The following is a 23,565-nucleotide window of genomic DNA, read 5'->3' as shown; positions in this document are numbered from 1 at the left end:
CAGTATTTAATGCAGCTGATAATGCACCAGATACTATTACTTTTCATTTTGCCCCCCCATTTTTTTTGTTTAAGGACACATTATTCAATTTATGTTAGTCACATCTCTAAAACTTGTTCTGTTCGTCTTAGTAGTTAAGTTTGCTGACAATACAAGCAGTTGAAAGGGAGATTACATTTCTGTTTTTTTGGGGGGGCTGAGTTTATTTACATCATATACATATTATTGTTTAGCAGCACTACTAATTGGGTATTTCAGAATACAGTATGTCAATTTAAATGTATTACAAAATCTTCAAGACATCAAAGCATTTTCATCTCCTGGACTGCGTACACATCCAATGGAACAGGTGCTGTATAAACTAAAAACAACTTTTATTGTGAATTACAAAGAACAAGGACACCATCTTTTTTTTAATTCAGTGATAATTTAATCATACAAACAGCCATTCATTCGGGAAAAAAGCTTTCATATCTTCGCTCTGACTCACTAGTCTTCTAAATATCCTGTTGTTGTAAAACTCTGAAGTTACACTCTAACACCATCTGATCCATCCAGCACAAAGACTTCAGAAAACAAATGAGCATCACAAATGATACAGAATTCAACCAATTACAGAGAGTCAGACTGTAAACAAAAAGAGAAGAGCAAGAGAAGATAAAGCAGTGTATACCTTTTATGACGAGGAGAAACAATGTTCTTTAGCATTGCAAATGCAATAACATGGTCAGTGACATACCAAAAGCCAGCAGAGGCAGGTATAAAATATGAGAAGGTGTGGTTTTGGTGGCTGCAATATTGTCCAAGTTTAGTCATCCCTGGGGCCAATTGTTAGTTTGCAGACGTTATGTGCCCAGCCTAAAAAAGGTGGACATAGGTTACAAAACCAGGTGGTCAAAACCAGGTGGTCAAAACCAGGTGGTCAAAGTCAATAACTGTTGATAAAGAAATAATAAAATCTCTAAATAGCCTCCAAGACATTATAGCAAAGAGAACTAGACACCACAATTATATAAACATCTAATGACTCAGTGCAGAGATCAGTCAGTAAGTGCAAGGAATTGTACACATTCAGAAACTTATACTATAGAAAACATTGACTAGACAGTCTCTTATTTTCTGATTTGTATGGGTGTCTTTTATACATTTAATTGCCTGAACAAAAGATCAACTTTTGATTTCAGATGTCATACAGGAAATATGATAAATGGTCAAGAACCATGACATGAAGCCAAGCCAGAAGACATCAACAAGTACATGTCAGTCCAGGGCATCTATAGAACGTCTTTGGGAAGATTAAAATAAGATGTGTAACATATTTTTCTACATTCATCAAATACATTCAACTGAAGATGATAAAATTAATAAATTTTAATAATCAATGGCACTGTATAGGGATAAAAATGTGCTATCATTTGCAATATTGCAGAACTCCAACCAACCAATAAAGTGTTACTGTTTGTAGTTTCCCTTCGAGTTTGGCATGGGTCTGATCACATGTTGCTCTCCAGTGGACAAATGCAACATTACATTTCAGATTGCAGGGTAATCTTTGTTAGCCTGGGAATCAGACAAATCTGCTGGCTCATGTTTTATGTGCTCTTGCAGATGTGTCTGGTCATCCTCCCATTCAAACACATTTCCCTCCAACCAGAATCTTTTCAGGCCGACATGGGGTGGGTTTAATATGATGACTGTCCAGAGAAGAGACGTTTTTGTAAACAACCAAGATTACGTTATGTTGCATCGATCGAATTCTATTTAATTGCTTCCAGAGGTATTTTGGTCTGCGCCTGTTGATAACAACCCATGGAAATCGAAAATGAATACCAGAACTGTTCCTATTTTCAAATAGTTTTGGAAATGCCAGGATAATTTTAGTTCTAATATAATCAATGGTAAAACATGGCAGAGAATACTGTAATCCTTCATACGCTTTTAGATGGAACTTGCTTTATATCGATAAAGTAATAATCCATACATTTTTAAGGGTATATCTAGTCAAATTTGGAAAGATTACTTAAGATAGTTAAGATAGAACTCAAATGTTTAGAAATCAGATCTGAAACTAGAGGATCAGAAGGCAAAAAAATGGCTCTTAGTCTCTTTCAGGTTGCACAACAGCACGCACACATGCTCAAACACACACATCCACGCTTCTCTCATCACTGTAGTCTTTACTGCAATCTGACAACTAAAAAATAAACTAAATAAAGATCAGAAAAAGATTATCATCTTTTTCTTCTAAAAACATCCATAGCACTCATTTTAACTTAGCATTCACACATGCATACGCTGGATGTGGGATGTAGGTTGAGCTTGAACACTGGGAACAGAGCAGCCTCGCCTGCTTCAGTGGAGGGGGGCTTTGCATAAGTGTCAGTATGAATCTCAGTAGTCTCCATCAGCACCTGATAACGCCTCCTTCCTCAATAGTTGGTGTGACTCCAGGGGCACAGTGCTGCTTGACTGGGACCATTCCTGTGTTTCAAGACTGCCCGAAAGGATAGGGTCCGTGTAAACCCTGTGGGAGAGGAATACAAAAGAACTATAAAGAAATAGACAACTTCAGAGACAGCCATATTTCTCAATATTAGTTTTTCCGGTTTGGTCTGCACTTCCATTCAAAGTCCCAAAAAACATTAATATTGCTAATATGTCCCCAATATCACAACCGATCACAAAGCCCCTTGGTCAACTCACATTGAAAATAGCTTGCTACTGGCATTAGCAAATGTATACACATTTGTTGGGTAGTTTTAGACAGCCCTTAAATATCAGGATAGCATTCTGGCTCTCTCTATTTTTGTGCAAGACTGGTTTGCAGGCCTGGACTGGAGGACTGCTCTCACATCAAATAATTAGCAGTGGGTTTGTGAAAAGAGTCAATCGCTAGATTGAGAGTTGTGGTGGTCATTTGAATTTCCTTTCTTATGAGGTCTTTCACAAATGTATCCAATAAACTTAGTTTTTTTCATAGAATAATCATTGATTAATAAACATATTAATAATGTGGGCAGTTGTTGCTCCATACCTGGTTGTAAGTCACTACTGATAGGTTGCTTTGGAGGCCGTTTGATGCTATATTGACAGAGTTGTGTGACAGTCCATTTTGCTCTGCTTGCATTGGGTTGGGGGCACCATCCCAGGTATCCCCAGGGTCCTTGTAACTGCTGTCCTCATGAAGACTGTTGTCATGGCTGCCAGAGTGCTTGCTCTTCTGTGGCGAGGCAAAGGGGTTGTAGTCTCCTTCCAGGTTGCGGTGAGGCTGGGTGTTGAACTCGGCCTGAAAGGAGGAGAGCTGCTGCGTCACTCCCAGGAGGCCTCCCACCTCCACGCTCAGGATCACCCAGATCACATCTGCGGAGGGAAAACAGCTTTAACACACCACCAGGAACACACAGCAATGTCTCAAGCAGATCATGCAACAGATCTGGATTACTTTAGCCAACTTAAAAATGCCTAGAAAAGCACATGAATCATTCGTTTCAGGGTTAGGTAACATTTTAGTTATCAGCGGAACCCCCCCCCCCCCTCCAAAAAAAAAAAAAAAAAAATGACTGTTGGAGAAGTTCCTCACCCCCATAGAATAGGCCTGTGGCTGTGCACATCCTCCACTGGCCCTGGTACATCCCTGGAGCCACAGGGCTCCGCATCTGTACACTCACATCGGCCATCTCCTGGGGGTCTAACGAACGCACCATCACCATGTTCACGTGACCAAACTGGTCCCCTCCAACGTACTTTAGACACACTCCGGGGGGCCAGGACTCTGCTCCTGAAAGAGACACAGCTAAGGCATGTAGGAGAAAGCAGGGTATCCATCGCAGTTCAGATGTCGAAAGTACTGTTAACAGTAGGTATCACAAGTCTGTATTGGGAATCAGTCCAACTAACCTGTGTTCTGTATTCTCCAGGTCTTTGTAAATGGTGTATCAGGGGGCACTGACTCTCCCTCCCCGATTGTCACATCCTCCACAAAGGACATGCAAGGGGCATTGATGTTGGGGCTCTCAAAGTCATAGTAGGCTCCGATTGCTGCTTGTAAGTTCCTAGGAGCGCAGTGACAAAAGGGAGAAAACCTGTATGAGTTGAACACCACAACAACTTTAGTCTCAGCTACATAGTCTCAAACGGTGAAGATGAACAGACTAAATCAGATACTGATAAAGGCTAACTTACAGGCTTGCTCTTATCCAAAAATTACATTAATTTTAATAACCCTTACTCCCTCACAAGATTCATACTTAGTTGCTTTTGATAGTCCTTTTGTTGATACTGGAGTACATGTTGAGGGTTTATAAAAGGTAAAGCACTAATTCTAAGTTTAGCAACTCCATTACTTAGCTTACCCCAACACGTCACATGACAACAAATCATGGCCTTCTACAAAAAATATATAATTCATGTTCACGAAAGCTAAACTTGACTACAACAATCACGCATGTAAAAGTAACTACATACATAAGCAAATACATCTACAATGTAAATGACTCGTATGCCAAATATCGGTTACTTATTCATGTTTGAAAGGCCAGAACAATGAGACAAATATTTCACCTGCAACATCGTTGTTGTTGCGCTAAATTGTTACATAAGAAACTGACTTCGGGACGCGAAGGTTTTCCCCAACAGATTTCAAATCTGACAAATAATCTAGTGTGGACGTCTAGTTGCTAGATAAACGTGAAAGATTATTCTATCAAATTATTTGCAAATGAAGGCCGTGCCAATAAACTAACCTAGCTTCCAGTACTTACCCGTCAGCCCACACAGCCATCATCAGAAAGCTCAAGTTTATATTTCGTAACACACCTCACATATTCCCTCTTTAAAAGGCAATGCACATACCTAACAAATTCCCTTACACAGTGAATGTACACTTGTATTTTTCATGAATACAGAACTAGCAAGAAATCATTTAAGTAAGCTATATAGCCTTAAATAATAATGCTAGTGGCTGTAGCTGGGTAAAGTTAGCTCTAGCTCTCAAGCACTGCCATATTGATAGCTAGCTAGCAAGATTGCAGGTACACTCCAGCAACAAACATGCTGATAGTAAATATGTGTATTGGCTAGCCACATATTCCTGTCGTTGTTAACGAAAAGATAAGAATTTAGCAAAACCCTAAATGCAGTTAGCTGACTATACCTCACATTAGCAACATTAAACTCTGTCGGGCCCAGGAACAGACAGGGCGCCGCAGTCCCCGGACTCACCAATTAGTCATATCAAGGAAGAAGGCGCATCCTGCGGGATTCAGTTGAAACCCAAGCAGTCTCTGGAACTCTGATATGAGAATATCTTTATCGGTAGTGCCCATGCAGCTGAATTTCTGCATTAGCTCTGGATCCAGGTCTAATTCCATGCCCTCCATCGTGGATTTCCCCGGACAGAGACAGGGGTAGCTATAATAATTTAGTCCGAGGCCTCAACCTGTCATAACAAACTTAACAACAACCCAAATGCGCATGACTGTCACGGAGGTACGTGACTTTCGTTTAAGACAACTGGGCCTCTCCCCGGTACACCTAGTAGTTTGCAGTGGTTTGCGGTGGAACTGTCCATAAACTGCTGTTTTTCGGCAGAGGAAAATGTTCAAGAGGGTTAGGACAGCAACCACAAAAATGCGCATACGCAGCGCTACTTGAAATAGCTTATTTTGCTATAGCACTACTTGCCTTTTGGCGAACTTTAAGGCCGTAGTAGGTTACCGTCTACAATGTAGATTCTACATGTTTTTGCGGTCAGTATAACCTACTCTAGAAAGTAGATTTTATTGTGTTTGTTTGACCTTTTTGGTACTAAATAGGACAAATAAGTTGAAAACAAACAAGAATTAGGCTGAAGAAAACAGTGTGATGTGAGAAGCACAGCTACATAGACATTGTTACAGCTTGACACCCAATGACAGCAACATAAATGAGTGATGAGTAGGAGCCGTAAGATATTTAATGTCGAAGGTCCATCATTTCCATACGGGTAATCAGGGCCCCGGCCCTAGGGTTTTTGGGGCCCTAAACAAAAAGTGTATGGCCCATTGATTGTCAAAAAATGTTTTGGGTAACCGAACCAATCGTGGGGCCATAAACAAAGGTCTGATTTGTTTATTGGGTCGGGCCAGACCTGCGGGTAAGGGAGAGAACCAAAATTGCCCTATTTAGCAACATTTTACATCTTTCTTTCGTTTTTAAGTGAGGCATGATGTGCAGTTTGATATTCACTGGTGTAAATAGTAGCTAAACTTGCTAAAGAAACAGTCACTATTTCATTAAAGTTAGCTATATAATAAATAAAGATACTCGGATTAACTATTATTTTATACCGTATTTCTGAAAATGACACTGAACGTGTTTTACACATTTTTCTTCAGAATCCCTTCAAACAGCAGGTGGAGCCATATGTGCATTTTAGTGCACAACAGCAATAGCTAGCATCGTTGCCTTTTCTGACAGTTTAATAGCTTTGGTTGGGTGCATGTTTTCAAGTCAGGCTTGTATATAGGCGCTGTCCGGGACACCAACTGGCCGGTTATAGTACGGGAGAGCTTAACGACATCATCAGCACCACACGACCAACTGAACTGGATCAAGATGCGGGGTCGAGGGGACAGCGAACATTTTAAATAAATGTTCTGCCAATGAATGAGATTCGCTAGTCAAATCTTCGACACACCTCTATAACAGAAATGGCTGGGATAATCAAAAAGCAAATACTGAAACATTTGTCAAGGTAAGAGAGATGGTTAGCCAAGCAAATACAATTAGTTAGTCTTATGCTAGTTTAGTAGCTACTAAGGTTTTCTGGTATTGAGAGCCATGGCTCTGATTGTACTACTGAACCGACGTCTAGCAAGCAGCATAGCACTACAGTACCAACAATAGCTACTTGATCGAACAGCACTGGTATCTGTAGCCTAGCGTCAGTAATACAGTATACCACAGCACGGCTTTTACAAAAAAGTATAGGGATTGACTGCTGGGACGTTTTTGTCTGAAACAACACTGTGTTATACAGTATTAGTGAGTATTTTAACATGCTAGGCCTTTTGCTGGAGTCCAGCAGGAGGAATAACCATGGCTGGCTGACTGCAAGACAGCTTATGTACATGGTTTTTATGTCCAAGCATTCGGCATTGTTGACTCGTTTTCGAGATATATCCACATATCAACATGGCATATAATGTTCAAGCGAAGTAGGGTACTGTGCAAATCAAAATTATTTTAGTTGTGTCTTTTGTTGTATAAACAAGAATTGAACACAACAAAAATAAATAATGAACTGGCATCAGGCCACTGGACACGGCTGTCCCTTGTTCAAGAAGCCAGACACTAAGCATCTCCATGCTGGACTGAAGTTTCCTATTGTTTTATGTTTAGCTGTATGGTACTGTAATGCTGGCTTTGCTCTCAGTGCTTGTGTATTTGTCAGTGTATGTCGTTATGAAGGACTGTTATGAATAAACTGGAACTAGTGGTGCAGCTGAATGGGCAAAAGGCTAAGTATGGTTAACTGTGTGTTTGCTGACACTACGCCCAAATCAGTCAGATTGGCAACCTTATGCCAGTAAGGATATATTAGCATTTAATGGGGAAATGTTACTTAGCGTTTTTCGGAAGCTGTCTAAGTATCTTACTTATTTTTGTAGACCTTGAATGTCTTAATAAGAGTCAGCTTATTTCCATATGAATGGCATATCTGGTTGTTTCAGGGCTGCATGTAGGTCAACAACTTAACCAGGCAGCTGAAAATGTAAGATTCTGTGTGATTTTTTGAGCCTTTAATCACATACTCACCACCTTGTAATTACCCCCTATCCACTCCTTTTTAATTTGGTGTTTGGTCATTGTTCATGGGCCAACAGATACAATTTCAATATCAGAACACAAAACTCTCAGACATTTTCAGTATCAACCTATCAGTCTCATTGCTCTCACAGCCCACCTTACTGTTTCTTAGGTGCACTGACAACAATCGAATCAGGCTTATTCAAGTACAGTGCATGGCCGTCTAATGGCCGAGATGACCTAGCGTTAGAGCCAAAATGGCCTTGCTCCACAATGTCTTGGTACATGGCTAAATAGACAAAGACAAAATAACAAGCTTTCTCTCACTCAGTGCCAATCTGAGTTAGGCTTAATAGGCACGGTTGAAAAATGCTAATTCATACAATTAGGATCTGCTTTGGTCTTTATGAATACATTCCACCATTTATTATACAGACTAATTGGTAAGTTCTCTGATGTCTGATTTATAAAGAAAGCACTAGCTTTAAAAAATAATAATATGCACATTCTGGGCTTTTCATTCTCTGCCTTTCATTTAGGCCTAGCTGTTTTAGGCTCACCAATTTATGTTACTCACAGCCTATTTCCTGTGCACTGTTAGGTGTTTGAGTGTTAGCAAGATTTTGAGCTGGTTAGTGTTCCCTAGGGGGAGGGAGGGAGAGCTCAGAAGGCTGATGCTATCCACTGTGGTGGAACAAAGTCTTGTGTATGGTAGATCTGCTTTAATGTAATTACAGCTGCATGCTCAATGACAACCATTGTGACTTGTCTCAGAAGCAGGAGGAGTCATTGTTCACTGTAGCCTGAGGGTGATCTGCACGTGTTGAGTTAGACTGGCTTATGAACATTTTCAAGATTGTTTTTTTACTGCTACTGTATGGCACATTCACAACATTAAGGTTCCTTTTCCTGTAGCTTTTGGTCAAAGCCCAAATATGACCTGTTTTGTGATGGTGTATGAAATGACATCTTGTGTTCTGTAAAGGTCAAACTTGTCCAATCCTGTCATGGTGTGTACATTGATAGTGAAGAAAATGAGGATTAGTCTGTTTCAATCAAGTCATACTTTCAGACTAACTGTGTTTTATAAGTGTGACTCTCAGTCCTAATACTGTGTCTGAGTGTTAGTCAAGTCAAATCTGGAGTGGAAGGGTCAAGGCAGCTGGTGAAATAGTCATGTTGTGGGAATCTGCCCAGCTGCCCAGCTTGGATCAATCTACTAGTCAAACCCATTCTCACTAGCTAGGCTTGGCATCAGTACTGGCACTTGTGTCTGTACAGAGTTGACAATGACAAGAATTGTGCTCAAATGTTTATATGCATGAATCAATGCTAATAAAAATAATTAAGCAATCTTGCAACCTTGATGTTTTTGTTCTTCTTTTTCTTCCCCTGTGAAGGTTCACTAAGAACCTGTCCCCTGACAAGATCAACCTGAGCACCCTGAAGGGGGAGGGCCAGCTGTCCAACCTGGAGCTGGATGAGGAGGTTCTTCAGAACATGCTGGACCTGCCTACCTGGCTGGCTGTCACCCGGGTCTACTGCAACAAAGCTGCAATCAGGGTGAGATGACAAGATACAAAGATATGACTCCATGCTTTTCTTTCCTTAAATCTAGTTTTTGCAGTTTACTTACATTTAGTCATTTAGCAGACGCTCTTATCCAGAGCGACTTACAGTAAGTACAGGGACATTCCCCCCCAGGCAAGTAGGGTGAAGTGCCTTGCCCAAGGACACAATGTCAGTTTGCATGACCGGGAATCGAACTGGCAACCTTCGGATTATTAGCCCGCTTCCCTCACCGCTCAGCCACCTGACTCTCAGTTAAAGTGTTTGTTCTGAGGGGAATAGTTAAGAATTGTGTGACCTGTGAACCCCATTATTCATATTAGCTGTACATATAGACCAAATGGAGACATTTAGTCTGACTACTTGTATACAATGTGTAATATGTATAATACTGGTGAATGGCATGGTGAGTTGTACTTGTGAAGCTGTGGTTTCACGGTTACAAGGCCAGAGAAGCCATGAGGAAACTAAGAGTAACAGCATCACACGGATCAGCATCCCTCAGAAACGACCCTGAGATCACTGTGCAGCATCTCCAGAGATCATTGGCCAGAGATAATGCAGAGGAATGTTTTTGAGGGACACTAAAGGCCACTGGCAAAGCCAGCCTTTGTATCAAAGTACCCAAGCTCATCAAGGGAGAGAGCTCTAGCAAAGATCAAGGCTGGAGAGGTTAACGATCTGTCTTGAAGATAAGTTTGAAGCCTGGCTAGCTTATGGTATTTAGTGTGTTTTAGTTTGGTCATAAAATGTAAGACCATATGAATGAGTGATGGTTGTGTATGTATGACAGCTGCTGAGTCATATGAAGGACAAGTTGGGTAGTAGTACTGATGCAACTTCTGTTTTGTCTTCATCCAGATACAATGGACAAAGTTAAAGACCAGCCCGATCTGCCTGGTAGGAATGCAGCCCTTTGTTGTTCTCCCTCTCTTGCTCTCTCTCTCTTGCCCCCCTTCTTTGACTGTCACTCTCTCTTTCACACGCCCTCTCCCTCTCTTTTTCTCCCACTCTCACATGAACTTTCTCCGTCTTACAAAATGTGTTGGTTTAGCATTTAATTGGTTTAACTGCTATCAGGGTGTAGTCTTTAATCATAGTGTGCTGCATGACACACGCTCAGATCACTGTTTTGCTGTTCACTCTTGTTTGCAGTTCCTCGATAAGGTGGAGGTAGAGATGAGGACTTGTGAAGAGCCACGGCCACCAAATGGCCCCTCCCCCATAGCTATCACTGCAGGCCAGAGGTAATCTAGTCTGTTCAGCAAAGTGGTGAAAAGTATGCATGTGTACACTGTCTGTAAAAGTACTTTCGGTGAATGCATCAGACATCTATGAAACTGCACAGTCAAGTTCTTTCCCAGTTATTTACCTCAATAGCGTCTCATCCTTGCTGTGCAGTGAGTATGGTTTTGCTGAGAAGGTGGTGGAGGGAATGTCGGTCATCATCAACTCCATCACTATCAAGGTGCAGGCCCGTGCCTTCCATGCATCCTTCGAACTGTGGCAGCTACAGGGGAACAGCCTCAACCCCGAATGGCAGCGCAGTGACCTCCGCTACACCCGCGTCACTGACCCCAAGAGAGGAGAGGTAGAGTACAGCTCACCTCCCCCAGGCCTGTCTGGCCTGTGTCAGATCACCGCATAGACGGTACAGAATCCTCAGCCTACAGATCAGGCCTCTGATTCTAAGTCCAGTATTTAATCACTTAATTAGTCCAATTGCTCAGTGTTATTGGCTGTGATGACTGTTTTCGTATTTCCTGTCTGGCTCAAAGAGCCCCACTAATCATGTTATAAAAGTGCAGCTGATCTCCAGTGACTAGGTAACCCTATGACTGTAGTATGCACTATTGCAGTTTTTTTTTTTAAGCTTACAGATGACAATGTTGCTGTTTAATAGGATCCACTTTCATTTGGCCTGCTAGTGAACTCCGGTTTGTCTTTGAGCGTTTGTCTATTCATTCCAACCCTCAGGTGCTGACGTTCAAGGAGATCAACTGGCAGAGTCTGCGCATTGAGGCTGATGCTATCGAGAGTGAGGACCAGGACTTGAGCAGTACCCCGTTACGCCTCATTACCAACCAGGGGCGCATCCGCATCGCCCTCAAACGCAGGGTAAGCCTGACCTCCAGTATCCGACACGGGGGCTTCTACACAGTCTGACTTGTATATTGGTTCAAGTCACTGTTTACTTCTTGTTTACTTACCACCTAATCTCTTGATCCCTGTTTCAGGTGAAAGACTGCAACGTGCTGGCGTCCAAACTGCTGTTCATCCTGGACGACCTGCTGTGGGTGCTGACAGACTCCCAGCTCAAGGCTGTCATCCACTACGCCAAGTCCCTGAGCGAGGCCATGGAGAAATCTGCCCAGCAGAGGAAGAGTATGGCTGCTGAGTCCCTACAGGTCCTCCTGCTGTTCTGACATTTCCACATCCACCACAACACCCTTCCCTACTCCGCAACCTAGTGTCAGCAAATCTCATTCAATGGGCTCTTGTGTCATATAGACGGCCTATAATACGTATTATGGTTGTCATAGTCCCGTTTCTATACAGTGATATCTGTATTGTAACATTACCTCTGTCCTAGTGTTGTTATTAGTGTGTGTTATACTGCTCTGCTTCATTAATGAGGAGCAATGTCCTGTCTGTGTTGCAGACTGCCCCCCCCTCCCCTGGCATCCACACCCTGTGGACTGATCCCCCCGCCCCGCCCCCTCCCAGCGGTGCCCCCTCCAACCTGGGCCAGTACTTTGACCTGTACGATGTTAAAGAGTCCTCCTACCACACCTTCATATCCCGACTGGACCTGCACATATGCAACGACAGCTCCTCCATGGACTCAGGTCAGACGCAGAACATCTACCAAATTAAGGACCAGTAGTATAGGTTGTCTACCTTTGGATCAACCTACTGCATTTTTCATTTAGAGCTTTTACACAGATGTAAAGTCCTCTATATTGATGGAGGGTTAAACTTATGTAAAGTTGCCAGACGTGTCATAAAGGTTTTGACCAGTTATGTTCTTATGTCACACAGAAGAGCTCCCGCCTCCTGGTTCCCAGGGTGCTATGCAGCTGACCTTCAGGAAGCTTGGCTTTGACTATTATCCAATTCACAGGCCTGGTGAGAATACTGCCCCTCAGTGTTTTCGCCTATAAATACTCCCTCTGAAAGCTCAGCATTCATTCAGACTAATAGTAAGGAGGATTGCCATTCTTGCAGACTAATTGTCTGGGTGAGCCTGCCCACAGCTATAATCCTCAGTGGAATTCCTCAAGTGTGAATTGTAGAACAGCACCACCTGTAACATTATCGTGAGAAGGGTCACATGGGTTCAAGGGTCTGGCCCTCAGTATCAGTCTAATCATGTCCCCTCATCTCCAAGGTGACGGCTGCCGCCACTGGGAGCGCCACTGTGGGGCTATGGAGGCTCGAGCGCAGTGGGCAGGCCAACTGCTGCAGGACTTCCAGAGGAGGGTGGAGGCCTCAGGCATCCCCGGGCCACACTGCCAGAACTCCAACCCAGCTAAGGACTCTCCAGCCAGGAGGGCCCCGAGTAAGATCACAACATCCTAGCGTGGAAGTATAGATTTGTTGGCACCTTTATGAATGGGGTCACATGAAAAGTTTGGTACAGTATGTTTTAGATGAAATGGGTGGAGTGCTTGACGTGACCCCGTGGAGCACCCTAAATATATGACTGTCATGTACTTGCATACCTCTGTAGACGGACAGCCCACTCCCAAGACAAGCCCCCCAGGCAGAGAGCAACCGTCCAGGACCCCGCTGAAGAGGCTGCGCTCCAGCTGTGTGGTGGTCAGAGTGGACGACCTGGACATTCACCAGGTGACTGGTTCTGGCTCTCTCTAATGGAGCAGGATTTTAAAGCTAGTTGTCTTTTTCAGGGTATTAGGGTTTATAGCAGATTGACACCAGTTAATCTAACATTTTTTGGGGAATGTTATGACGATTACAGGGACGACCTGAAATCCCCTAGCCTATCACTGCAATCACTCTAGTAATGAGATGAGCCTTCACCACGTCACACTTCACTAGCTAAAGCCTTTAAACTAAGAGAGAAAACCCCCGGCAACCTCTACTTCCATCTTTGCTTTGTCTACTTTCATATCTGCAGAGGATATGAGTTCAACTACGGTCACAGTTTTCACAAAAATAGGCTTTTGACATTTTGAAGGCTATTTTTGAGTAAATGAAACTTTATTCTCAATAAAGCATTTCACTGTGTGGTTTAAACTCATGTGACAGGATGTAGCATTACACCGTTCTGATTCCTTTTAGGTCTCAAACTTGATTTCCCCATATTCACGGCTAGGACCAAACTGTAAAGGAAATCCAGAACTTAATTCCTCTTCTTCATCCAGGTGTCGACAGGGGGCCGCCACAGTAAGAAGACCCAGTCCTTACTGTCATGTAACCGCAAGTCTCTGCATCTGGCTGACAACGTCCCAGCCATCCACCTGCAGTTCACTGAGTACTACTTTTCTGACAGCCCTGGCTTACCTGGTAAGAACTTAAAACAAGTTGAACACGCAGATGCACTCCAATTTCTTTAAAGTGGATCATCAGTTTCCAAGCAACTAACAAATAACAATCTTATCCAGCCATTGTTTACAATGAGTTCTACAATGATCTGAGTGAAACCTTCCTTCATCTCTTCCCCCCGTGCCTCTTCTCTCTCCTCAGTGCCAGACTCAAACCTGTATGCACAGCTGAATGGCCTGCAGCTGTGTGTCGACCCAGCCAGTGTGTTGTGGGTCAACCTGTTCACCAGAGGTCTGCTGCGGACCCTGGAGCAAGTCAAGGCGTTCTACCACCTCCAGGACAGCAGCAAGGCTGAGGAGCATATGGACATTCGTATGGACGCGATCCAGCTAAAGGTGAACAAGATTGGGTAATGTATATGTTATCCCTCCCTGGCTGGTTTCTCTCTCTAACTCTCTCTTTTATCTCTCTCTTCCTCTCTCTCTCTGAAGCTGATCATTCCTCTGGAGTCTTCCATCCTAGACCACCCGGAGCGGCCCCAGTCTCTCAGCATCATCGTCCCTCAGACGGTCCTCAGTAACACTCGCCACTCCCCCCACGGCACGAGAGCCGACCTTAACGGCACTTACGGCTGCTTCGCCACACGCCCCTTCTTCCAGGCCTCTCCCCCCTGCCCCTTCCCCAGAGACCAGAGTGCCTTCCACCCACTGCCCTCCACTTTCCTCCAGCAATCCCTGGATGGGGAGCCCCTGGCCCAGTCTGGGTGGAGGCCCCCCCGGACCCAGGATGTCTGGTCCCTCAGCCTGTCCCGGCTCTCCTTAAACTTTGATGGGGCGAAGAGAGGCCCCAAGGGGAGATCCCAGCCCTTTGTAGAGCCTTTCGCCATATCTGTGTGGATGTGTCGCCCGTCAGCCTTCAAGCGTGGCTGTCTGTCCTCGCCAGCTGGACAGGACTCTATCCTGTCCGCCACCAGTAACCCCAGCAGTCCCCACCACGCACCTCCAGAGCAGAGCCAGCCACCCTCCAACCCGGGCAAGCACCAGGACCCCAGGTCTGACAGTCAGGTGGAGGCCCCACAACCACAGGCCTCCATCCACCTCCTGGTCCACACAATCACTCCAGTCAAGGTGTGGCTCAACCACTACCAGTACGTGTCTCTTCTGAGGATGAAGGACACTCTGGCCCGACTGGGAGGCGAGCTGGGCCGGGACACACGGGACGCCAAGCAGGCTCGGGGCCAGGAGCCAGACCCCCCTACGGTGTGTTTGGCTCTGCTCATGGACTCAGTGGAGCTGGGGTTGCTGCTCCCGCCAGCCACCACGGAGCCTCAGGAGGAGGCCCGCACCCCAGAGACAGACAGCCCCAGCCCCAGCCTGACGGACTCCGACCTGTCCCTCACCCGTCAGGCCACGGAGCCAGGCCTGGGGCCCCTGGAGGACAGCGGCATAGAGAATGGCACGGCTCCGGTTCCCTCCTGTGCTCCTGCTGAACTGGACCAGGAGGTGGATGGAGGGGTGGAGGAAGCTTGCGAGGCTGTAGAGGAAGGGGTGGAGGACCCGGACCTGGTTCTCTCCCCTCCTCTCTCTCCTGGACAGCTGCCAGTGCTCTCCAGAGATCCCTCCACCTTCAGCCTGGAGGGGGAGCTCTCCAGCGCCCTAAATGCCACCAAGGATGTCACCAAAGACGCCTTCAGTGCCTCAGTGGACCTGACCAAAGGGGCTTTCTCGATCACGAAAGACGCCTTCAGCATCCTGAGTCGAAGCTCCGGGATGAGCAAGCTGTTCACTCCCCAGAGGTAGGCTCCCCTGCTGGCGTTCCACCATCTGGCCCCGTAGCTCTATCTATTTACACCGCGCACTGGATGGTTTGACTGAGGAAAACGTAAACACAGCCTGTTTCCGCCCACTCATTTACTCTCTACCAATACATCTCTGACTCTTTATGTTGCTCTTCTTTTCTCTCTCTCTCTCTCTCTCTCTCTCTCTCTCTCTCTCTCTCTCTCTCTCTCTCTCTCTCTCTCTCTCTCTCTCTCTCTCTCTCTCTCTCTCTCTCTCTCTCTCCCTCTCCCTCTCTGTTTCTCTCTCTCCCTCTCTCTGTCTCTCCAGGGAGCAGCGACAGGAGGAGTCCCCCTCCCTGACAGCCAGCCTGCGTCTCCAGTCGATGAAGCAGTCCCCTTCCCAGCGCTCCTTTGACAGCGCCATCCTGGACGGTAGCCTGCCTGATGACCACCTCTCAGTCGACAGCGACACCAGCGACAACTTTGTCATCCTCATGGACACCGGTAGCTCACCTCAACATCCATCATCAACTACAAGGCCAAGTAGCACAGACACGGTGTTCCACATAGACAGAGAGTGGCATGTGAAATGGGACTATGAGAACAGTAAGTTGTGGTAGTCGAGTCCTGTCCTCCTGATCTGAGCGGCCGTGTTTGTGGTTTCAGAGTCGGGGGTGGAGTCGATGCGTCCCAACAGCTCCTCAGTGCTGGGAGCCAGCCAAGGCAGCCCCGCCCCTGGGACTGAGGGAGGCTCATCAGCTGACCTGAGCAGCTCCCTGTCCCAGAGCACCGAGGACATAGCCCAGAATGAGGTGGGTCTCACACGAACACACACACACACACACATATAAACAATGGCTGGATCAGATCATAGCTATTGCTTTCTTTTATAACTGTGTCTCTGTGTGTGTCTCTGTGTGTGTCTCTGTGTGTCTCTGTGTGTCTCTGTGCTCAGCAGGCCTCTGTGTTGCTGCTGCTCCTCAGTGGGATATCCTGTGTGGTGGAAGTGAGGGGAGAGAACCAGGTGGTGGCGCTAGAGGCGCAGGATTTCACCCCCACACAGATGGGCAACATCCAAGTGTCTGACTTACTGGCTGGTCTCATACCAGGTATGTTAGCCTGGTCTACTGCACCTCACCGAACAACAGGCTCACTGACCAAAGCGGTCCATCCATCAAATCCATCAGTGTTTCTCAGCTGACTGACTGACAGCTCCTCTGTCCTGTCCTCCTCCTGTCTCCAGCCCCAGGTGGGCCTCCTAAGAACCAAAAACAAGGCCAGGGCCAGGGACAGGGACAGAGGGGCAGCCGGGGAGCTCCGGTGATGTGTATGCGGGCAGAGATGGGTCCATGTGCAGGCCGTCACTCTGCTCTTTCTGAGTCTGTGGGTTTCCTGGAGCTGTTGCTGCAGGGCTTCCACGCTGAGCTGCTGGCCTCCACCCTGGCCACCCTGGGACCCTTCCTGGAGGACGAGCTCAGCGCTGACGTCCAGCCCATGAGGATCAACCTGAACAACATCACCGTCACCCTGAAGGTGAGGCAGGAGGCAGTGCCAAGCAGCAGGTAGTGTTCTTTAGCCCCTAGTCAGGACATGACGTTAACCACTGCTCTCTCCATATCTCTAGGACGACAACCCTAAGATCTTCTCCACTGCCCCCCAGCCCGTCCCGGCCACCTTCACCCTGGAACAGCTACTGCTGGAGCGCACGGACGAAGGCCTCTTCAGGGTCAAAGGTGAGCAGAGGGAAAGAAGACAGGCTTGTGGCGTGTGTTGTCAGTTAACAATGGTGCATCTACAACACTCTGCCCTGTGCTGTGTTGGCTTGCAGGTGGAGAAGGCAGGGGCTCTCCAGCTTGTGCAGAGAAGCCAGACAGGTCCTGCTCCCTCCTGCAACAGAGCACGGTAGGTACTGGCCTGTCGAATGAACACATGACATCCATTTGCTCGCTTCACTCATGCTTATCAGTATTTCCAGTTGCGTCACTGTTATCAATGAGATTTGCTTTGGCTTTAAAGGATTGAAGATAAACACACACAGCCAACCAAAGCATGAGCCAGTAACAAAAGGATTTATTGTATTGCATTGTCTATTAGGGTGTTATCTTGTAGGAGTTGTTTTTAATTCTGGAAGTTGCATCCTAAAATCATTAAACCGTAGGTCTTATCCAACAACTTTTGTATTGTTTTACAATCTTTTTCTTGGTTTTAAGCACAGATCTATGTAATTTATTGATATACGTGCAGTTAATATAATTGGTTACTCTTAACAACTGTCGTAGCAGTTGTGTGCAGTGCATCTCAGCTAAGCTCAGCCCTGCAGTGTGAAAGGAGTGCAGCCTATCACCTGACCTGGACACAGAACCTGTGTTGATGTTGTAATGGTAGAAGGATTGGTTGTAACATAGATACTGTAATTGTAATAGTCTTGCTACGGTCAGGTAGAAGGCGGATAAACAGAGATGCGCTTAGTGTCTTGAGTGGCAATTAGGCCTCGTGTTACAATTACAACAGCTTTGTGGAGTATAGTTTACTATAGTAGAACCACCTTGGGGTTAATTATGAGGGATTAAAGGTAACTAACTCTTTCTCTCTCTTTCCAGAGTTCTTGTTTGGAGTCCCAGCTCTCTGATACACAGAGTGCTCTCTCCCAAGCCCTCAGTGACAGAGAGCGCCTCCTTCTGGAGGTCAGAAAGTATGACCCTACATTTGACCTCTGAGCCTGTCCCTGGCCTGGTCAGTGACAGGCAAAAGTTTGCATCAGGAACTCAGATGTTCAACAAAAATTGAGAAAACTGAAGAAGAAAAGGAACCTGGTTTTCCAAACCTCACACCACTCTGATTACATTTTGCACAGACGGTCACTTCCAAGGAACCCAGATGTTCCTATAGTCAGGCAACAAAATTAATCAGTTTAACTCAGTAGTATTTTGCAGGAACTGCTGTCTCATGTTCTCTCACTACACAGTTGGATCTCATTCACAGCGCTATAGAGTAGCAGCTAGGCTCCCCCCTGTGGGCACAGTATCCATTCATTAAACAACAATGATTGCCTTTAGATTTTCGCAATCATCTGTGTTTGATAACCATGTAAAGAACATGCCAAAAGGAGTCTGACACATGCACTATTGTTACACTGCCGGAGAGCTGTCTGGCCCTCATGTTTTCCGCTGAAGAGTCCATGTTGTACAACCCATCCACTGTCAGGCATGCTGTGTGTGTGTGCGGAAACCGCTCATGTTATTGGAATGTTGGTGTGCGAGTTTACAGGCTCACACATTCCTTATAAAGCTAAAACACACCATCTGTAACATGGACTAGATCCTGTCTAAAGGTGTATATTCTGTAGGTGTATGAGTAGTTAGAGGCTGCTATTTTAGCTCATGTATAGTGAAAAGAAGAGTAGGGAATAATAAGCACTTTGACTTCAGTAAGCAGAACTGCACTGCACCCAAAGCACACCTGGTACATCTCACCATCCTGCCGTCCTCCTTGTTTTACCAGAGGAGTGACCCCTCTCAAACCCAAACTGTTCTCTGACAACGGGTTATATTATTCCCAGTATTATTTTTCGTTGTGTTTATAAGAAATGTTGAGGAATCATTGTGACTGTAAAAGCAGTGTTTGAATTTTGGATTGAATGTCTACTCTATACATGCCTTTTGATCAGTCCTCTGATGTGAAGGAAATGTTACATGATAATTGTGGGAAATTAATTGGAGTTGGAGCTGCCTCTGGTTTAGTCATTTTGCAGTGTACTTTTAAAAATACTCTAAACAAGACAAGTCACTGCTGGTTGTATTAGAGAAGCACTGCTATAGACAGTAGATCAAATTCAGTTTTTGTAGGTGTTAACATGAAAGTTTATGTTGCTAATGCGTCAGTGCCAATTTGTTGTTATGTTTCGCTTGCACAACAGTGTGGAACTAGACTATGCCTATTGTCAATTTATTTTCCAGTATTCTGTATTGAATGTCCATGGATGTAGACAGTCGTAGTTAACATTTTGTTAACATATTTATCCTATGAGAGGCTTTCATGTGGGTGTTCTAAAACCAAAGCTTTGTTTATTATTACTTCCAAGATTTTTCTGTTGTCATAACAGATTAGTGCATGGCATTCTGATATCCTGATGAGACATTGGTGTGAGACTTTGATAATGTGGTAATAAATGGTTTGTAGCATAGAGGCTAAGAAACACGTCTCTCAGTAGGGATGGTAGGATATCAGGTGAATTTACAGCCTGAGCATGTAGCGTTGCTACAATGTCTCATGATTTGGACTTGTGAGACCTCTGCTGGCCACAATACGCCACTGCACCTTGCCTCATCCGAGGGCTTCAGATTGAGTTGCCGTCCAAGATATCAATGACTGTTGCATTCTGATAAGGGAATGTGAACATATAAAGCAATACAAAAAACTCTGTCCTACCCAAACAAGAACCATTATGCCATAGTTTATTAAGCCAGACAATTTTAGGTTCCCTAAATTTATTTTACGGTATAAATGTCAAGGTACTTGAAAGGTTTCTTTGTCATTTCCTGCATGTGTGTACTTGAGCTCAAGGTCAGTCAAATTTTAACAAAGCATATCATCAACTATATCACCTCATTTATTATATGCTGCTCTTTTATTTGTTGCTAATACTTGTGTTTTGCATGGCCTTGCTGTCAGTTTGTGATCTAAGGAGAACATTGGTTGTCTCAGTGTGAAAGCAGTGTAACCGTGACTAAGCTTGTTGAAATGCCCCTTCCACTGTCCTGTCAGTCCACAGCAGGGTTTCTCCAATCCCTGCATAGGACCCTCTTACCTCCCCATCTGCATGGCCCATCTGTGTTGCCATAACAACACAGGCCTGAGCAACTGTGCCATCCAAGATGGCAGGATACTGGATGTCCCTTCCTGCATGGGCTGTGTTTCCTGTAGCCACCAGTCACCTCAATTACTATCATACTATCATAGCATCATTCTCTTTATTGCAATAGGAGCCCAAATGCATTGAAATGGTTAAATTTTTTGTGAATCATTTGCACTTTGATGTGTGTGGTATGTTCACTGTAAATTGCACTTGCTGTAGAGTAAACCACTACAGGGGGGTTTTGGTGTCGTCCTCCTGAATAGACAACTTTCTGGATAATGCAAAAAAGGGAGAATAACTTCTAACAGTATTCATTTGCTCAACACTTCCTTTTAAATCATTATATAGATTATGTAGGGTCACCACATTATGGAATTTAACTAAATAAAACTGGTTCTGTGAACCAAATTAGTATGTGTAAAAAATATTTTAAATTGTGACAATAAAAGATTATAAACTGTTGTTTTACATTTTCTTTAGTAGTAGTAGATGCATTTACTACACTTCCATAAAGAACATGACAGACATTTTATAACAAATTAAATCTTTACTGGAAGGATGATGTGACTCATATCTGTGATGCTTAGGACAAAATGTCTATTATAAAATGTTTCAAAACATTACTGCTGGTGTCTCATACACCATATCAGTTTCTACCGTGTAGATATAAAACAAATCCTAAAGTATATGATTCTCTTCTTGAACAAAGTAAACAATGGCTTCTGTTAACAGCTGACTGATTTAAAACACAATTCATTTCAGCTGCAGTACTGTAGAGAGCAAGTTTGCTTTGTTGCTTTTGTCACAATCTTACTACCATGGTGATTGGATGGGAGAATGTGTGGAGCCCAGTCTCGGCCTGGGCCTCAGCACAGGAGCATAGTGGTAGGTTGGCATCATCCAAGGGAAACTGATCACCACTAGGCTCTCTGCCTGTCCATCTGCAAACAGCACAGGGCATCAGTGGAAGAGAATGTGCTTGTGTTTGGTGTTGGGGATCTGCTCTCTGCTTCTCAGCCTCCTCACAGCTTCCCTCATGTGCTTGGGCTGAAGAGGGGGCGTGTCACCCCACTTTTCACAGACATCCAGTGCTGTAGGGGCCAATGGAAAGGTACATCTGTGACAATACTACCTAATAAATGCCTATGAAGACCATGTTAAGCGTGGAAACAAAGGTTACTAAAATCTGTTTTGTATCCTACAAATAGCTATGCATCTTACCCTCTTCCACTATTTCCCCGGCAAAGACTTTGGATATGCCCGACATGGCGATGACCACATTCTGGGAAACTGATGATCCTGTTATGGACTGGATCAACTGAAACGGAATGGTGTGCCAATGTTCAAATTACAACACAGCATTATTGCTCCCAGTGGACTAAAAATTATTGGAACAAGAAACATTAAAATGGGCAATATTGACAACATCAGGGCGCCGATAATGACTGCCTCGGTCGGTAGCTTCCGGCCGAAGTAAATTCCTTGTTTATGCAAACTTTCATGGTGGATAAAAACCCATTCTGATCATACCCTCTTGATAGCAGCTTTGGGGAAGGCAGAACGTCTGTACATCTCATAACGATTCAGCTGCTCCTCAGAAAAAGAGGACACCAATACCCTAGAGAACACAAGAATGTGATTAGAAGTTCACTTAAAATAAATGAGTAAATGACTTAACTCACTTAAAATGAATCCATCCGTTCTATGCACATCCAACTTACTGCATCTTCTGAATTTCATCTTCATCAACCTTGTGACGCTTCTCTTTCTTCTTCTCTGGCTCGATTTTCATCTTTTTGGAGGAAGGCTGGCCGGAAGTACCCTCTTCGTCTTCTTCGCCAGTCACAGACTCCTGCGCACATCAATTACGCAATATTTTAGTTATCTTGAAAAAAGTGTTGTTTGAAATGCCCACTGCCATGTCACCAATCTGTTGTTACCAACCATACATACTTTTCGCCATTAATGATGATGCTGATATTATGTTCTTACTTGTTTGTTTTCGTGTTTAGACTCTGATTGACCAGAAGCATCATTTAAATCTGAATCTGTGGCGTGGGCCACATCTTCTGTGTCCTCGCTTTTAGAAAGTTCCTCGGAGATCGATGCTGCCTGTTCAGATATGTTTCCACTCTTGATCCGTGCAGGGTCTGCCATTACTAACGCTTTGCACAATCCCAAATTGAATCGCTTTAACCTGCAAAACAGAAAATGTCAGTCGTTAGCTAGTTTCAAAATGCATACAGCAACAAACATAGAGCTAAACTAACTGTCTAAACAAGTCTACTAACACGAACAATGTTGCTCTTTGTTACACGATGATGATGGTGCCGTAGACAGAATGAATGCTAACCAACTAACTAGTTAGTGACTATTAGCTCCAACACTGTTGGAGCTCAGCTCTACAGAAGACTGCTATTAGTACTAGTAACAATGTAGAAACAAGCTACCTGCTAGTGCTAGCTAGCTACTGCCACACTGTAAGCAGTGCAAAACGAGGCTCGTTGGGTTCTCTATACACTCTGGCTAACGCCCACATCCACGGTATTACTAGCTATGTTAAGTATTGAAAACAATAATTGTTGGTTGATAGCGAGATTGACAACTAATACAATAACAATACCATTACGCTACAAGATCATACACACTAAAGACTAGCTCCGATTTCTGACGATGATGCGCATGCGTTCACCTTTGGCTGTTGCCTTAAAGGTATAGTTCACACAAAAACCTAAATTGCTGGAATTTTAAAACACTTCTTACCCATTAAACTGCTGTGGCGTTGTTCACAGGAGAGTAACATAGAGAAACACATGCCTGTTTACGAATGATTGGCGTATAATACAAAAGTGTTGTCATACTGGTGTAAAACATCACTGTGACATTTAGTTATAGGTTATTCCCAATTTCCCATAAATGATGACATGTCTTCATTGAATTATATTTTGTTTGACTCCAAATTAAATCTTCATTTATTAAAATGCACCATTAAAATATTTTGTATATCGAAGATTATGACAGAAAAGCAACCTACTTTGCTTGCACAGGCAATTTGTGGTGACGCTGA

The 23,565-nt window shown here is 44.4% G+C and overlaps 3 protein-coding genes across 6 annotated transcripts; 1 reads left to right on the top strand and 2 right to left on the bottom strand.

The window, feature by feature from the left end:
- Positions 1-213: 213 nt before the first annotated feature.
- On the bottom strand, positions 214-5,549 carry LOC134018942 (protein ILRUN-like). Its single transcript, XM_062459332.1, has 5 exons — positions 5,221-5,549; positions 3,898-4,052; positions 3,581-3,778; positions 3,035-3,360; positions 214-2,524 (listed from the first exon to the last, which is right to left on the bottom strand). The coding sequence occupies exons 1-5, from the start codon at positions 5,376-5,378 to the stop codon at positions 2,489-2,491; spliced, it is 873 nt and encodes a 290-aa protein (XP_062315316.1). The 5' UTR covers positions 5,379-5,549; the 3' UTR covers positions 214-2,488.
- An 892-nt stretch (positions 5,550-6,441) lies between these two features.
- bltp3a (bridge-like lipid transfer protein family member 3A) lies at positions 6,442-20,960 on the top strand. 4 transcript variants are annotated; one of them, XM_062459330.1, is made up of 21 exons: positions 6,442-6,733; positions 9,189-9,351; positions 10,219-10,257; positions 10,513-10,604; positions 10,759-10,948; positions 11,335-11,475; positions 11,595-11,765; positions 12,020-12,206; positions 12,403-12,486; positions 12,749-12,919; positions 13,091-13,209; positions 13,746-13,887; positions 14,068-14,261; positions 14,358-15,661; positions 15,972-16,147; positions 16,310-16,455; positions 16,602-16,752; positions 16,887-17,176; positions 17,268-17,376; positions 17,472-17,545; positions 18,244-20,960. In XM_062459330.1, exons 1-21 carry the CDS (start codon positions 6,690-6,692, stop codon positions 18,358-18,360), a joined length of 4,104 nt encoding a protein of 1,367 aa, XP_062315314.1. In that variant the 5' UTR covers positions 6,442-6,689; the 3' UTR covers positions 18,361-20,960. The 4 variants fall into 4 exon arrangements, with proteins under 4 accessions (XP_062315314.1, XP_062315313.1, XP_062315312.1 ...); XM_062459329.1 differs by having other exon boundaries at positions 16,599-16,752; XM_062459328.1 differs by having other exon boundaries at positions 12,400-12,486.
- Positions 20,961-21,235: 275 nt separating this feature from the next.
- taf11 (TAF11 RNA polymerase II, TATA box binding protein (TBP)-associated factor) lies at positions 21,236-23,179 on the bottom strand. The gene is made up of 6 exons (XM_062459331.1): positions 22,949-23,179; positions 22,491-22,695; positions 22,220-22,350; positions 22,029-22,116; positions 21,720-21,816; positions 21,236-21,589 (listed from the first exon to the last, which is right to left on the bottom strand). Exons 2-6 carry the CDS (start codon positions 22,653-22,655, stop codon positions 21,459-21,461), a joined length of 612 nt encoding a protein of 203 aa, XP_062315315.1. The 5' UTR covers positions 22,656-22,695; positions 22,949-23,179; the 3' UTR covers positions 21,236-21,458.
- Positions 23,180-23,565: the final 386 nt, after the last annotated feature.

The sequence above is a fragment of the Osmerus eperlanus genome, chromosome 4, assembly GCF_963692335.1.
Source record: "Osmerus eperlanus chromosome 4, fOsmEpe2.1, whole genome shotgun sequence".
NCBI lineage: Eukaryota > Metazoa > Chordata > Actinopteri > Osmeriformes > Osmeridae > Osmerus > Osmerus eperlanus.
The sequence above is the reverse complement of the archived record's forward strand: the minus strand, read 5'-3'. Positions and strand labels throughout refer to the sequence as shown.